Source organism: Emydura macquarii, unplaced genomic scaffold (assembly GCF_026122565.2).
Source record: "Emydura macquarii macquarii isolate MOO-44397 ecotype Brisbane River unplaced genomic scaffold, CSIRO-AGI_Emac_v2 contig_2473, whole genome shotgun sequence".
In the NCBI taxonomy this organism is placed as follows: Eukaryota; Metazoa; Chordata; order Testudines; family Chelidae; genus Emydura; species Emydura macquarii.
The window spans coordinates 10879351-10896464 of NW_027132610.1; the positions used below are offsets into that span (position 1 = coordinate 10879351).

General features: G+C 38.2%; 1 protein-coding gene across 4 annotated transcripts in view; it reads left to right on the forward strand.

Moving 5' to 3' along the window:
• The window catches only part of FRY (FRY microtubule binding protein), a 364004-nt gene that overhangs the window by 64594 nt on the left and 282296 nt on the right, over positions 1-17114 (forward strand). For 3 of the 4 annotated variants that reach the window (XM_067562948.1, XM_067562949.1, XM_067562950.1), the window contains exon 1: positions 8230-8445. The exons of the other annotated variant lie outside the window; for it this stretch is intronic. In XM_067562948.1, coding sequence (XP_067419049.1) covers positions 8241-8445 — 205 coding nt within the window. In that variant the 5' untranslated portion in view covers positions 8230-8240. Of the gene's footprint in view, positions 1-8229; positions 8446-17114 lie in introns of those variants that run through there. 4 annotated transcript variants of the gene reach the window in all.

Sequence of the window (17114 nt, forward strand, 5' to 3'; positions counted from 1 at the left end):
GAAAGCCTGGACAAAATAGCAGCTGTCACTTTTCAAGCTTTTTAAAAAAAATTGTAGCATTTTTGTTTTTTTATTTCATTTTTAAGATGCTGAGGCCAATGCTATTTAATACTCATCAATTCTGCTCTTGCAGAGCTCATCAGCTTCAAGCAGTGGCTTTAAAAGTTCATGATTGTACTGATTTTTTTTTTCTTTTCTCCCCTGTAATTTTCAGATATCACCAGTTAGGAGTGTATCCAGAGCATTACTGGAACACTTTTGCTAGATATCTTGGGACAAATTATGCAGTATTACACTTGTGTATAGTTTGAGTAACTTAATTATAGTCAGTATGTCTGCATCTCGATTTAAGAAACTTTTCTTCATTAGTAGGGCTTGTTGCTAGCAAGTTGTACAAATGTAGGCTATTCCGCTATTCAGTGTTCCTATAATCTTTGAAATTAAGCAGGTCAGTGTTATTAACACAATGGATACCTTTAAAAGGACCTAACAAAACATTTAACAAAAATAAATAATAAAGTAGTAGTAAGGATGAGATTCTGTGCTCTTCTAAGGGCTCATCTTCCATGCAGTGTTAGCTTAAGTTATCCTCCTCACTCAAGCTAACTCCTCTCAAGTTAGCATAGCTTAAGTGAGAGTGGTCACACTCAAGCAGCGCACAGTAGCTGACTCCCCAATGCATTACTAATTTCTGTTTCAGCAGCAGTTGAACTTCAGTTCACACCCCCAATGGGCCAGCTTGCTCAAGTTTAAAGCACCACTTAACTCAAGCTTGGGATTTTTGTGTGTGCATGGGAGTGAGGTTGGAGCAAAACTCATTCTACCTCTGGCTAACACTGCAGTGAACCAAGCTCACAGGGTATGTCTACACCTGTGGCTGGCACAGGCCATCCGACTTGGGCTCATGGGGCTTGGGCTGTGGGGCTATTTCACTGCTGTGTAGACATCTGGGCTTGGGCTCGAGCCTGAGTTCTGGGACCTTGCGAGGTAGGAGGGTCTTTTCTGAGTGTTTTTGATTACCTTGACCCTTTTTATTTTCCATTATTTAATAAATTCTGCCCTGAGAAAAGCGATGTGGAGCCTGACTCAACTGTTTATATTTACCTGGACTGTCCCGGCTGGTGAATTTGCTCAGTGGCCTTGCAATCACATACAATTTTAATAGGTGCCTATGTAGGAATAATATATATATATATAAAAGAAAGAAAAACCTTATTCTCGCCTTTTACTGAAAACCAAAAATGTAGTAAATAAAGTTTAATTTGCAAGAAAAATTGTATACACACAAGTGTTATGAATTAGAATATAAGCTTTGTCTGAAGTTTGTATATGAAGTTATGTATATAACCTTAATATTTGATGTTTCTTTCTAATACTTATATGTTTCTATTGCATCTTGGGAACAGTAGAGTACATCTTCTCTATTTCATTCAACATGCAAACAATCTAATAGGAAAGATGCCTATATAACTCTCAGGTCTTTTTATTTCTATAATTCTATCATTGTTCCTGATAATAGGTATAATTAATATTACTACGTGAAATAATGTGAAGAGGGAGAGGGATTTGATTGCTTTAAGGAAACCTTAGTTTTTTGGAAGTGTGTACGACAGGAAGTTCTGCCCCAAGCCTCTGCTTGTTGGAGTAAGCCAGCTTTGTGAATTGTCGGTCAAGCATAGAAGACAGGGTGAATGAGCGAAGCTGCATGTGTTGACAGGTCTGAGGCAATCTGCAGGGAGCAGTTTCAGCCGGTTTGTTTCTTAATCTGTTGGTGTTCGTGCTATTCTTTGCATAGTTCTTCTGATAGAGTCAAAATCAGCTGACCAAACCAGCATGAATTTAAGACTGAAACAATCATTATGCAATGGAACATCAGTCTGAAGCAAAATTATCACTGTTTTATATTAGCAGTGTATGAATTTTTCTTTGCACAAGAAATAATGAGATATGAGTCAAATTTCCCTGTTAATATGGAATGTGCATATTTAAGAATCAAGTGTGTTACTTGCCACATTCTGAACAGAATCTGTAGTATTAACCTTTTGTCTTGTTTGTTGGTAAACAAACAATATTATGTTAAAAAAAATTAAAGGTGCAAAATGTCTCTCAGCCAAAGAATGCATTCTCTATTAAAACAACTGGAGACACTGGACCAAATTGTCTACTGATATAACTGCATTGATTTCAAAGGAGTTACGCCAGAAGAAAATTTTGACCAGTTCTTTGCTTTTACTGTGTGTGGCTGGGGTAGGGGAGAGAAAGACGAGGGCTATGTGGAAAGCACAAATTATTGAGTGGCATGCGTTCCATACAAAGTTGAAATGATCAAATATATCTTAACATTTTCTGACTTTTCCGTGTACGTTTCTTTCAAAGGAAGTTTTTTATTTGCATCATATTTTAGAGGTGGAGCGTTCAAATACTGGTACAGTAATGGTGCTCTTTTATTAAAAAATATATATAGCTTTTTTCAGTCAATGATGATTATATCCTAATTCCTACCAATCATTTGTCACAGATTAAAATAATCTCATGATGTTGCTGTGTACTAGATGTTTAACAGTCAGTTTTCTGATTTAGCTAGCAGGGCTATAAAGTCACACCTGGTCAGACAACTGCCTGTTGGCTTGACTCTTAAAGCAGTGTGGTTATTATAGCTAAGGGTTTGTCTGCACTTGAAATGCTACAGTGGTGCAGCTGTGCTACAAATGCTTCAGTGTAGACATTATCTATACCAATAGGAGGGTTTCTCCTGTCTGTATAGGTAATTCACCTCCCCAAAAGGGGGACGCGCTATCTACACTGGGAGTTAGATCAGCTTAACCATGCCACTTGGGGATGTGGATTTTTCAGACCCTGAGCGATATAGTTAGGTTGACCTAACTTTTTAGTGTAGACCAGGCCTAAGATATACATTAATGTAAGCCTAAAATGTTCTCTCTAGTTCTGTTTTTTTCAGCTGGTAAGTGTGACTCTGGTTATTTGTTAATCTGGTCCATCCACACACACACACCTGATTTTAGAGAACTTTTTTGGGGGATCAGAGTGTATCAAAACTTGCTTGTTTGTTCACAGCAAGATTAGATTGTGGAAAAACTGGGTTAATGCAAACATACATTTAGGGCCTTTAAATCCATAGAAACCAGTTCTCACAGAAATATACAGACCTCTTTTGAATCAGACTTGGAAGGATTTGCATAGCTGTTATTCTCTAAATTCAGCCCCTGTTTACCATTTGATTTGCTTCTTGTTTAATAGTTTACCTTTTAAAAGAGGAGAGAGAACAGAACAGACAGCACAAGCATGTTGTTATTTGCAGGTCAGTGACTGTTCTAACACGTGTGGATTTAAAATTTTGGTAATTTAGAATAGAAATGTTTCTAAAAAATAATGAGCATATACTGAATTTTCTGTACAACCAATTACTGGCTGCCATTTAGCATCATCTGAACAAATGCTCCTGCCACAGAAGTCCTCAAATATGCCTGATTGATTAGCTATAGCTATTTTGAGCTGCTATTTTTGATATCTATAAATATATTGAGAGTTTTCTACCACGAAGCAGAGTTTCTGAGCTACCTGCTCATCAATGATTTGTTGAGAAGACAAGTTTGGAAACTTAATTTTTTATCTTTTTTCCTTATTGGAAAATATTTTCTTTTCTCCCATTGGAGAAATAGAAATCAGGCTGTGTTCATATAAAAAAGACAAAAATGGCAGCATTCACATAACAATACTAGACATATGTCGCAGGGAATATATCAAGATTGTTTGTTTTGATAGTGTAATACTGAATTTTTTTGGCCTAAAATATGTTTCATAAATAGGGGTTTTGAGTAGTTTAGTCTCAATACAGCTCAGTTATTAAATTATTATTATTACTTAAACATATTTATTAAGGCAGTGCCTAAAGGCTGAGCAAGAACTGGGCCCCATTGTGCTAGGCACTGTACAAACATTGAGTTGTAGACAGTCCCTTCCCCAAGAGCTTACAATCTAAGGCTAGGTCTACACTAGCACTTCTGTCAGTGTAACTTACTTCGCTCAGGGGTGTGAATATTTCACCTCTCAAGCAACATAAGTTACACAGACATAAATGCTAGTCAGCACAGTGATACAGCTTTGCCACTGCAGACATCTGGTGTAGACACTCTATGGGGATGGGAGAGAGTTTCTCCCGCTGACGTAGGTTATGCTGCTTTCAGGGGTGGGGTTTTTTATGTCAATGGGAGAGCTCTCTCCCATCGGCATAGAGCGTCTTCACTACATGTGCTGCAGCAGCAAAGCTGTATCAGTACAGCTGTGCCGCTGCAGCGCTGTACGTGTAGACATGACCTAAATAAACAAGAGATACAGGGTGAGACAACAGGTATAACAGGAATAGGAGTTACTTAGATGAGGATCAGCTAAATTGAAAGAAAAGTTACAGGAAGGGAGTAAGAGGGGCAGGTGTGGAGTGAAATTGAAGTGAAGAGATTGTGAGGCGGGGGGTGGGGGGCAAGACACATGGAGCAAACAACCACTCAGCACAGGGCAGAGAAAGTCCAGCCAAAACAGTAGAAAGTTATCTGCATTTTCATAGATCCAAAGGTTCCTGCTTTGGTTGCTTCTGCCCCTACATCTTTGACTCTCTGGCTCTTCTCTGCAGCCCACATGGTAGGGGAGGGACAGAGGTATCACCTGGGTCCTAGTGCCCCAGTAAATAGGTGGGTAATCTCCCCTGCACAGTTCTGGGACCTACAGGGGTGGCCCCCAGCTGGGCCCCATTTTATCCCCTTCCCCCAGTGCAGCAGTCCCTGCTTTGGCTGCTTCTGTCCCTACCAGCTGGAGTCTCTGGATGGCACCCCTCTGCAGCCCATGAGGAGAGTGGGGGAATCACCACTTGGATCCTAATGCCCCTAGAATAGGGGGTTTCCTCTGCACAGTTCTGAGTCTAGGGTGGTGCTGGGGGATGGGGTAGCCATAGCTGGGGCCCGTTAGCCCCCAGCACCCATTGCAGCAGTTCCTTTTTTGGCTGCTTTTGCCCCTTAACATTAATTTATAGAACTTAGTTTGAAAGGGAAAAAAGTTTTACATTAAGTGAAGAGAGCAGAAGCATGTGCTGTCTGCTTAGTTGACAGCTCCCTGACTGGAAAAATCTGATTATTTATGTTTCAGATAGTCTGAATCATCCTCTTTTCCAGATTGTTAATAAGATATTAAACAACATTGGCTCTAGTATGGAATCTTGAGGCACTCTGTGCAGTGTGATGATATAAACAAAAAGAGCCATGCATTAAACAGCAACTAGAGAGCTTCCTGACTGGGAATAAGAGTGTTCACATGGGGGCTTAATAATTATTCTGGAATAGCTGTTTTGGTAAATTTCCAAGTCATGGAGGCTCAAGGCAATTACATAGTTATTGGCCTCCAGGTATTGATATGTTGATCTGAGCTGTAGACTTTGTTTTTTCTTAAATTCCTCAAAAGTAAACAGACTTTTATCACAGAAGTGTTTGGTGAATGTAACAGGTGTTTATCAGCCAAGATCAGTAAACTCCTTTCTTTGGGTATTTTTTCATCGCAGAGTTAGCCCTGGTGATCAGCATCCAGTTTAGCCTAGCTTGGGTGCGAGTGTTCCCACTGCAAAGGTATACTCAAATTGCTGTATGTACTCTGGGGATTCATTCACTAGTGTGAGGCACCAGGACTTTTCTGGGTGCTTATCCCATGGTTTGTAGCACTGCACTAAGCTGCATCACTCTATGAATTCTTTTGGAAATGCACTTTGGGAGAACTCATCTGTCCTTTCTGGGCCTCTGTGCAGAAGTGGGTCTGAGCCCACCAGCACAGTAAAGTAAACCACTTCTAGCTTGGCACACAGTAGATTTCTGTCTGCAGCCTTCGTTCCAACCAATGGCAAGCCATGAACCAGCTCTAGATAATGACCCGTTCCAACTATTGACATTAATGTAGGGCTACCATATTTCAGGTTCCCAAAAAAAGGACACTGCTGATGGGGAAGAGGGAGGGGGAGGGGGAGCTGGAGGGAGAAGTACAGTTGGGGGTGGTGGAGGGGAATATTTAGTGGGTGCTACAGGCATGTGTGTGTACTGGGAGAGGTTCCTGGGGGATGCTGGAGGGGATACCTGGGGGGTACCAGCTGGCTGATATTTGACTGGCCTAGCCAGATTTTTTATGGATTTGCCAGTTGCCAGAAAAATAATTTAATCTGCCGTATTTTTGTACATGGGTCTAAAGATTTTCATTATTATCACAATACACTGAGATATCTAATCTTAAAAATTTCTGTGTCCAGCTAAAGAAGCTGCAGTGTTCCCACTTCCTCTGTTTAGGTAAGAAAATGATGTTATCAATCTTATCTCTGTGTGTTCTCTGTCTAGATACTGTAATTGGCTGTTGAAGGAGGGGGTTTGCGGAGTTGCCTTGTGGTTGGGGTTGCGTCAGACTTGCCTTGGGGGGGGTGCCGAGTTTTTTGCATTTCAAAGGTTGTAACCCTAGGTGTGGAAGAGGTGTGTGTACTTAGAGGGATATTTGGGGGGTGCTGCAGGGGATACCTGTGGCAGGGATACTCACTGGAGGTGGCGGAGGGGTTGCTCCCTATCAGGATGGCATTTGACCCCAGTGATTAAAATTGTTTAAAAGTTCTTAGAATCATGACCCTGTTGATAAACTCTTAAATCTGTTCACCTTGCAAAACTGTATGAAAATCCTTCTTTTGAAAGCAGAGGAAATTTTTCAAACAAAGGAAGGAGGAGCCTCTGCAGAGGCAGTGTAATGTTGTGATGGCCCTATTTAACGTCCGTCATCTAAAGATTGGTTACTGATATTTGTAGAATTATCACCCTACTTGTTCACCTCCAACTTATTAAAAGTTGTTATTATTTCAGCAGTGCAATATCTGCTGGCATCTCTTTTAAACAAGTTTGAACTTTTCTGGCAGATTCAGTTCACATGGTTTTGCACCTTTATTCCCACCAATCTTCAGGTATGTTTGAACCCCCAAAAATAACACAAATGTCACACAAAACCAATGAATTATTTTATGGCAATTGCAATGATACTGACTTTTGATGACTTTCTTTTACTGGTGAATTTTATCTGTTTATTTACAAAACTTTAGCTAGAAATCTAGCAAGTTTTGGGAAAGCAATGGGTGTACTCACCCTTCTTTTTGCTCTTTCTAGAATCCAAAAACAGCAAAAAGATTTTGTTGAAAGTTTTGCGCAAACCACAGGTGGTTTCACTGGCAGGGTATCCCTACTTTTTTCTAAACAGAAACTGTGCAGACCTCTCTGTACATATGCTATCTACTGAATAGGGTACATCAAAATAGTTAACTGCTGACCATTTAGGCTGCCACATTTTAACGGTGGCTACAGTTAAGGAATAGTGTTATTACTGCTCCTTCCCAATGTCTCTGCTATGTCTGCAGTTTATTAAAATCATTCTTGGGGGTGGGACGGGAGAGAGAGAGCGCATGCATGCGCGTGTGTGTGTATGTGTGTGTTAGGAAGTCTAAATAATTACAGACATACCATCTCAGAAACACTATGTTTTTGAGAAAATAAGCCACACTAATTCTGAGACTAAAAACCAAAATAATACAAAATTGAGCATAAAAATCTCTGGGAAATTATTCTCAAAATGTGCTCCACTTCTGACCAGACAGTAGCACTCGTTCTGAGACAGATGGACACAGGCCTCAGCTAAAAACCCAAACACACTGATCAAATTGTACTTTCCTTTCTTTGACAGATATCTGGATGATCTGTACTTGTTTGTTTGTTTTGCTTTTAAAAATTGAGCAACACTTGTTCAGCTTGTCATGCCGATGAAATATGAATGAATTGAACTTAGAAATACTGTTGGTGAAACATGAAGTACAATACCCCATACAGTGGTGGTGGTTCAGAAATTTTTCCCTTTTATGCATCATGAGCTGATGAGTTCAGGTTTGTTGAAACTTTCCAGACATCCAAAAACTTTTAACCTAATGATTTCAATATATCTCCTGCCCTGTGTTGTTTAACTGTTGAAAGGAGGGGCTACATAGTAATTCTACACCTGTTTTAGCCCACGCCTATCAACTTGCTAAACTTACCAAACAAGTGCAGAGTTAGGCATGAGAACATCAGATTTTGCTTGGGAGTGTAACCACAAGTTAAATAAGCGTTTGAGTGTTCAGATTTTTACTGTTTGGTTCTATGCTAGGGTAGCTTTCCAATTTATCTGCTATAATGGCAGTTGATGACAGCAATTTGTACTCTAGGACTAAGAGTAAACTGAATTCATATCAGAATGATTATAAATCAACAAGACGGAGCAGCCTACCAGCAGACATCCTCCTAGAAAATGATATTAAAGGAAGGTTTCAAAGAAATATTAAGAATTTAGAACCTATAAACCCCAGACGCCCTAAGAAAAGACCTTCTATTTTTCCAGGTAGGATATGCTTTGTTTATTAGTACATTGGTGCAGCACCTCTTTAACCTTTATGATGATATTTGAGGAATTCAGTGATTATTTAAAACAATTATTAGATGGACTATGTTCAGTATAAAATCTATCTGCAAATATTGTCTAAGATTTATAACATTGAAGAAATATGGCTGTTGTTTGTAGTACAACAGCATGACATGCATCCGTCTAAAATGTAACTAAAAAGACTGTTGTTTTGAGGTTCTTTGTTTTCATATTGTTTGCTTGTTTTGTTAACACTTACCATTTAAAAAAATAATTTCCATGTATTACAGGGCTTACAATTCTGTATTTACTCAGTCAGATTTACAAAGAGCACAATTCATTAACTATTTAATTGTGATACTGATGTATCCAATTTGCACTTTTAATTATTTCAGTATCTCTTTTTTTCTTTTTGGGGGGATGTGGGAGATGTGTGGACTTGTTCAGTGAAACCGATGGCTTTTGTGTAGTCAGAAATTAACATCATTAAATACTCAGATGCATGCTTTGAATTCCTGTCTTGCATTGGAGCCTGAAAATGTTTGTAATAAATGATTCAGTTTAGCCTCTGGTTGTTAAAATTTATGAACAAGCTGGATCAGTATATTTCAGTCCAAATAAATATATACTTTTAAAATTTTATAAATACTGTTTAAAATAAGTAAGAGATTAGGATGAAAACATTACAGCATCTGTTGCAGTGCATTGTGCTCATAGCGATTATGAGATTTTTTTACCAGAAGGATTTTAAATGGTTAGAAAAAAATTCAGTATTCATGTTGGTTCCTGTGGAAACTATAAGAGTATCTCAGTGAAATAATCAAAGCAAATAAAATCCTTATTCCGAGGAACAAACATATCTTCTGAAACAAGTTATCTTATTTTTTGATGAAAAAATTCAGATTGATTTAAATTCCCAAGTCCTCTTTGAAGAATGGTGCTGTAATTCAGACACTTTAAGAGCAACTGTTGAGATTTTTATTTTTAAAATGGTGGAGTGTTTTCCTTAGAGTCTGCTAGACCTATAAGGGGACCAGAGGCAAAACCCTGCACTTGTGATGAGCTGAAACAATTATAATGGGAGCTAGGATAAGAGAAAGGACCACCAGATGCCAGAGAAAAGTGGAATTTGCTCAGGGTTTGGAATCTCAAAATCAAGTTATAGAAATGTTAGGAGGGCTTCCTGCTTTAATACTTCGAAAAGTAAAAGCAGCTAGGAAGTATTTGAACACTAAAGGAAATAAGGCCCTCTTCCCTCTCTTCTCCTCCTTTTATTTTTAATCTTAAAAAAAAGACATTTCCTACAATAGCTTATGTCAGGTGACTCAGGCATGCCCTGTGGCTCCACCACTTCCTAGTGCCTGAACCGGTTCTTTCTGAGGCAGTGCTGCCTGTCTGTGATTGCCAAAATGTAGTCTTTCTTATCTTTCCTTTTTTTCTGTCTCAACATCTACCCTTCTGTTTTCTTCTTGCCTTTGTTGTACTCTCTTGTTGGTTTTTTCTTTCTCCCCATTGCACCTCTTCTTTGTTTTCCCTGTCTACCAACTTTTTTTTCCTTTGGATGTAACCATACCCACTAGCATTCTCTTCCCTTTGAGCTGATCTTTTTCTCTTGTGTCCATTCAGCTTTGCTCCTTTTCCTTTTATGCCTTCATGCCATCCAGGGTGATCCTGAATGACCAGATGTCCTGATTTTATAGGGACAGTCCCAATATTTGGGGCTTTTTCTTATATAGACGCCTATTACACCCCATCCCCTGTCCCGATTTTTCACACTTGCTATCTGGTCACCTACCTGGATGAAAAACTATACTTTCTGCTTGTCATTGTACTATTTCCCTCTCCTCAAATCACTCACACCAGCATTTATCCTCACAAGGTTTGTTCTATCTCAGACTTGAATACTCTAAAAATGCTTTGTGCATCTGGAATGGTGCCACAACACTTATGAAATGGACTGCAGAAACATTACAGTGCACAGTGACTCAAAGGTAATGCTAATTGCTGGCTCCAAGCTGTAGGTGGAGTGGGGTAGAGAGATGGGATCTGTTCCTTCATCACTCTTTATGTAGGATTTTCAGTTGACAAGTTTTTAGAAATAATCTACTGTAAGAAAAAATTTTAAAAGCTTTCTGGACTATCATTGTCACTGATGTAAATGTAGAGTAGAATGGAAATTGAATAATATTGATGGTTCAAATGTTCTGTAGTCTTGATTTACTGCAGTGTTTCCCAGACTTTTGAAGGCTGAACTCCCTTTTCAGGAAAGTGAAATCTGATGTACCCCATTGCTCCAACCTCACCATGTGTTGTTACATTTTTAATGTAAACATTCCACATTTTCTCCTTCCCTTTCCCCCTTGCTAGTCCTTTACTTCTTCCTGCCTCCCAAGGTTTGGGACATGTGTAGATAGGGTTGCCACCGATCTGGTTTTCACCCAAACAGTCCAGGTTTTAGCTTGTGGGTCATCCATTTTTTTGATCTGTGGCAACCCTAAACGGAAGGAAGAAAGCAATGCAGCATCAGCTGCTGCTGCTGCCTCCGGGACCAGGCTGCCCATGTGGCTCGTGGTGGTGCATGGTGTGCAGGGGCGGTGCCTTGGGGAAAGAGGTGGAAAAGAGGCAGAGAAGGTAGGGTGACCAGATGTCCCGATTTTATAGGGACAGTCCCGATACTTGGGGCTTTGTCTTATATAGGCACCTATTTCACTCCAGCCCCTGTCCCAATTTTTCACACGTACTATGTGGTCACCCGAGGAGAAGGGGCGGGGCCTCAAGGGAAGAGGCAGAGTGGGGGCGAGGCCTTGGGGGTCCAGTTACCAGCCATTAGAAGGGTGGCAGCCCTATATGTAGATATTCATAATGTAAATCTTGCTGTCCTTCCCTCCTCCTTTATGTGCTTTGAACAATGAAATAATGAACAATGTGACATTTAAAGGCATCTAAGTTATCATCCCTTAAGATGAACAGGGCACTTCATGCATCAGATCTCTTGTTTCAGATTCTGTGCAAACTCAGAATGATGACAGGAAAACCCTTGTACTAAATTTACCATATATATTACAAATCCTGACTGGCAACACTGCTTAGTGTCTGAGTGCAAGGCAGTGAAAAATGTGTTGTAACAAGTAGTTTCCTACCCATGCTGAGAACTGTGTTAACATATAGTTCTTTCTGTAATGTAGACAGGGCCTAGAGATCATAATTAAACTTTACAGTTAACATCTATTAATATGGATGGAGGAGTTCATGCCTCTAAGAGCTGTTGGTTCAGTATGACCAGATCTGAGCTGATAGGACTTGATTCAACGTACTAGCCCTTGATACAGCCTTTGTCTGGGTGACATCTTATAAAAAATGAATGGTGTATTGTCTTATTCTGAAGATAATTTTGGCTGATAAATGATGTATTAGAAAACTGTAAAGGTCATGGCTACTTTTACATCACTTAGAGAGGAGTGATGCCATGTCTCAACTGAAGTCAACTATGTAGCATGTGGAGGAGTGAATGTGTTTGACATACAGTTCAAACCCTGAAGAAGCAGGTGTTGTCAAAGCATTGGCTAACTTATAGTCATCCTGTTCTAATTATAAACACCTGCTAAAATTAATTGAAAGGGTGTGTAGTGTAATGCAATGTGCTATGCAATTTCTTTGAAGGGACAACTAGCATACAGTCAGCACATCCTATTGTCATATTCATATGATCTTGGAAGCATGTGGAGAACAGACTTGTGTTGTGCATAGACACAGACTAAAACAAATCAACATCAGTTTTAAGGTTTCCACCTTGCCATTTCTATAGCTATATGCTCTGTGGGACAGATTTTCAAAAGTGCTCAGCAACCAGTACCCATAGTGAACAGTGGGAGCTACTGGCAGCTCTTCTGGTCACTTCATTTAGGCCTTTCAATATAAATTGAATTCTATTAAAAATCTGGCTCTAGAACTGTTAATACCTTGTTCTGATTTTTTTTTTTTTGAACCTCACAATATGTGTAGCTTTTAATTCTCTTTGACTAACTTGTTTGTTTGGGAAGATAGAAGGAGAGGAAAGGGTATGGAAGTGTTTGCTTCTCCCAGGACTAGGCATGCCTCCATAATATGTCTGGTCTCTGTGACTCAGGCTTTGTTTTTGCTTTCAGAAGAGGTGTGTTTTTACCATAGGATAACTTAACACGTTAGCTATCCCATTGTAATTACATAATGGGGACAAGAAACTGTATTTTACCGCAAGTAAATTAGGCAAGGTCATCCATGAGTGGCGATGTAGTATTGACCTTGCCAGCTAACTCTCAGTAAAAATTACAAGTGCTTTGTATCCACTAGGATTTTATAGCTGGATAGCTAACGTTAATTATCCCACTGTAAACCTGCTTCATCACCATTTTTGAAGTGAAGACATAGTCTCAGTTAAACAGCAGTCCTGAAGTGCTCTTTCAAGGAAGTGTAAGTAATGCACTTCTGATGTTCAAACCAGATTATAATTTTAAAAGCTTCATCCTCTAAAATAAATTAAATGACCTGATGCAATATTTATTCAAGAATTAAAATATGTAAATGTAATATGAGAAAGGAAGATTTTAATTAAACCAATACACAATATTTAACAACTTCAGGAATGCTGCAAGTAAATAAATGGCATTGTTTGTTTGACAATGGGATAAAAATGTGAATTTTCTTTTGATAGCTAGCCATGCTTATTGGGGGGGGGGGGGGGGGAAGCGAATGTTTTCCACAATCCAATTACTTTTAATAAGAATGCTACAAATCATAATTATAGGGTCTTGTTTTAAAGAAGGTACAATGATCTATGTGAAATACTTTAATTTTTTTAAGATATGAACACTCCTACTTCCTCTTTGACTAAATTTGTACTAAGTTACAAGTAGTTATGTCATTTCTAAAGCCCTGACACTGTGTTGTGATCTGCGTGGGTGGACTGCTATGCATGCAAAGCCCCGTTAAACTTCAATGGTCCCGTGAGCCAGTGCATAATCAAATGCAGGATGAGGGCCAGTAGTCGTAAATTAGGGACTAATTTTGCAAAGAGCATGAGGCAGAGAAGGCAGAGGAGAGACAGGACTTACTTCTCCAAAAAGTCTCCATAGGGTGGATAAAAATCAATGATTTTAAAAAATCAGATTTTTAAATTTAAATGTGATTGTTTTAATTTAAATTGATAGCAGGTTTAAATTTGAAATTGGCAACATTTGTTAAGGCCTACATTTATTATAATATATTAAAATCACTTGAGTTACACAAAATAATATTAAGCAGTAGAGGTTTGCTGTCAAGTTTTAAAGAAAGTCACACCACTGAGCTAGTAGAAATCACTGCAACCAGAGTTTGTTGAAATGCTAAACCATCTTTTGACAGCAGTAGCCTCATCTGCAGGTGCAGAGAGAATATTTTGTACATTTCAGTTTATTCAGCTATTTCAATTCAGTGACTAGTTCCAGAGGTGATGGGGGGGGGGGGAGGGGCATGGTGGAGTCATGTGCTCCCCCCTCCCCCAATTTTGGCCAGGGTTTGCCGGCCCTGCTTGCTCATATGGTTCATCATTCATAAGGCCCCCTTCCTCGGCGACAGCTGCCAAAGCCAGCAAGCTACCCCTTGCGGGGAGAAGCAGGAGCAACAACTAGGAGCTACAGGGAGAGGCCACTGCTTTCCAGGAGGGGAGATGAGAAGGTAGCTGTTGGGGAGGGGGTGGGGCGTGACTTGAGCTGTTCTGGGGATGGCTGAACTTTAAATTGTCCCTCCCCACCCACTATCAGCAGGTATGGATCGTCTCTGACTAGTTCATTTAAAGTTAAGAAGTTGGAAGTTGAAAAAGCAGGAAAGCTTGTTTTCCTCTTCCAGCTAATGAATGAAAACTAGGTGTGAGAGGATGAGATTTACTAGTTCTAGAATCTTGAAGTGCATGGTGACTAGAAACAGCCAGTTCAGTTCAATTCAATAACTACAGATAATCTTTCCTTTGTTGAATAAATCAGTTTTGAATACAAAACATGTTTTGAGAAAAAATAAGTTTATATATCCAGCACATTAAAGGTAGTTTATTTAATAAAAAAATATTAAAATGCTGTTCTTGTGCATTTTTAATTGAATTCAGATTTCCATCCAAATACAGTTTTACACAAATTGCAAGTAAAAAATTAATCTATTAACAAAAAAAGCATCATTCACCATTTTCTAACATAATAAAAATGTAAAAAAATAAAAATCTGCATAAATGTAAATTAAGCTATATAATTTCTTACATTTATTTATCTTCTGGATTAGCAAAAAGAATCACCAGTTTAGTGTAAATACTATGTTTAGTTGCACATCAACTTGTAATGGTTACCAACCAATGAACTGAGCCTTTCTTTTGGAAAATATTTTAAAAGTATAAATGAAAAACATAATTAAAATGTATTATTTAAATACAATTTTCCTGCTTGCTGATTTAAAATCATTGATTTGATTTAAATCAATCCACCCTGGGTCTTCACCTTCCTTTTCTTCTTTTTCCCTCCAAAACTAGTAATTTAGGAAGTAGTTTGGATGCTTCAATATATTCCCATTTTATAGCTGAGAAACTGAGGCATAGAAATCTTAAGTAACTTGTCCAAGCTCACATAGGAACACTTTGAAAGAACCAAAAGTAGAACCAATATCTCCAGACTTGTAACTCATGGCTTGTTTTCCTTTAACCATTTTATAGCCAAACTTGCTCCTGAAGGAAAAAACGTGATAAATAAACTGATATTTTTCACATTTTATTAGTTACTTCATAGGAAATTTGTTTTAACTCAAACCATTTTCTTTTCTTTTTATTTAATCCTGTTCTGAAATGTACTAAATTGATATGAAAATGTCACAATTTTATAAATAAAAAGCTGAAGAAATGGCAGTTGTTCTCAATTGGCTTTTTTCTGTGAACAAAACTTTTGCCTTTTTGCTTGTGCACATTTTATTTTTGCACTCATACATTCATATACATCCTGCTTATATCATAATATGCATCATTTTAAGCCTTTGTAATTCTTTTGAAAATAAGTTGTTCAGAAAGCGTGGGTCCATGATTCAAAGGAAAGCTTTAGATTCTAAATCTAAACAGGTCTTGTGTAATACATGGTTGTCAAACTTGTTTTCTTCTTTGGATCATTGGTATTACTGCTTTTGGTATTTACAGACTACTCTGTAGATAGATCAGTTGATCTTCCATTAGGCCTACGGTGAAGATGGAACATCAAGAAGGCTCTCCATTTCCACTGGAGAGTCAGCCTGAAGGTGAAGATGAAAAAGATGAGAGTGTTGCTACTATGGCACTTTTTTACTTTGCTTGTTCATGATATATGGTTTTCCCTTGCTGTAGTATCACCATCTCTTATTCCTGGTGTTAAAATGCATGTTTAGGCCAAGATGGTAGTGCTGTGAAAAAGTCAGTAGATAGACAGTGGTCTATATCCCATTTTAAGTAATATATTGCAAATTAAACAACACCTGATGGTTTAGATTCTTTGCTGTGCTAAGTTTCCTCATGGTGATGGGAGGAGGTCTCAGGGAGCCAGTTACAGCTCTGGGTCCTAGATTCTCAGCATGGATTTCCTCCCCAGTGTAGACTAAATCTGTCTCAGGGCTAGAATGCAAAAAACGAATCTGGCCCAGTAACATGTTATAGTTGTTTGACTCTTCATTTGTACAGTGTATTACCTAGAGGATAGGATTGAAAAATATAATGACATTTCAATTTAGCGCTTATACTGAATGTATGTCCTTTGATGGGAAATGAGTAGATTTATGTATATAACAAAGTATCCCTTCATTTTGAAGAAGGGCTTTAAAAGGAATATTTGCTACTGTTTTTTCCTTCACATATGCCAGTTAAAATAGAATATGTATATAAATACAAAATGACAATTATAGCTGTATAAAGATGTTAGTTAGAAATTAGAGCGAAACAGGAATTTGAAATAAAAAACATCAAAAACATTTAAAATGAATCAACCATGTTGTTAAAGTTAAATCATTTTAATTAATTTCAAATACAGTAAATGTATAGTCGTTAGGCACATATATTTATAGTTTGTTTTTAAAAGTCCATGTTCAGAAGTCCTTAGACAATAAAATCTTTCCTTTTCCATCTCTTTCCTCCTGACGTTACACCTTAGAGTGTAGATTCCACATAAAAATGTGCACACTGTTGGTCCACAAAATAGTGTTATCATGCTAATACAACAGAAAATTTATCTGAATTACATTTTTATAGAGCTGAGAAACTCTGGAGTATTTCATTAAACTCCATCAAAAAATATTCATCCCTCTCAACTTTTTAAAGGAATACTTCTGGAGTACTCAAAAACACCAAAGGCAAACAAAATGCTTCTTAAAGAAGTAGGGTTAAAGGTTATCATAGTACTGCTTGTTTAACCTTCTTCCCAACCTTTGTGGTTTGTCCTTTTTCTATTTTTTTTAAATGTGCAATGTTTATCTAATCTATGTGGCTAGTAAGGGAAAATTTTGGCTGTTATGCTTGCATAGGTCTATATGCTACAAGTTAATCATTTGATATTTACTATTTGTATAGTACTTGCTTATTTGTAGATTTGCTGTATGTATATGGTAGTTAGTTCTCTTATCGGAGCTGTTTATCAGTCACA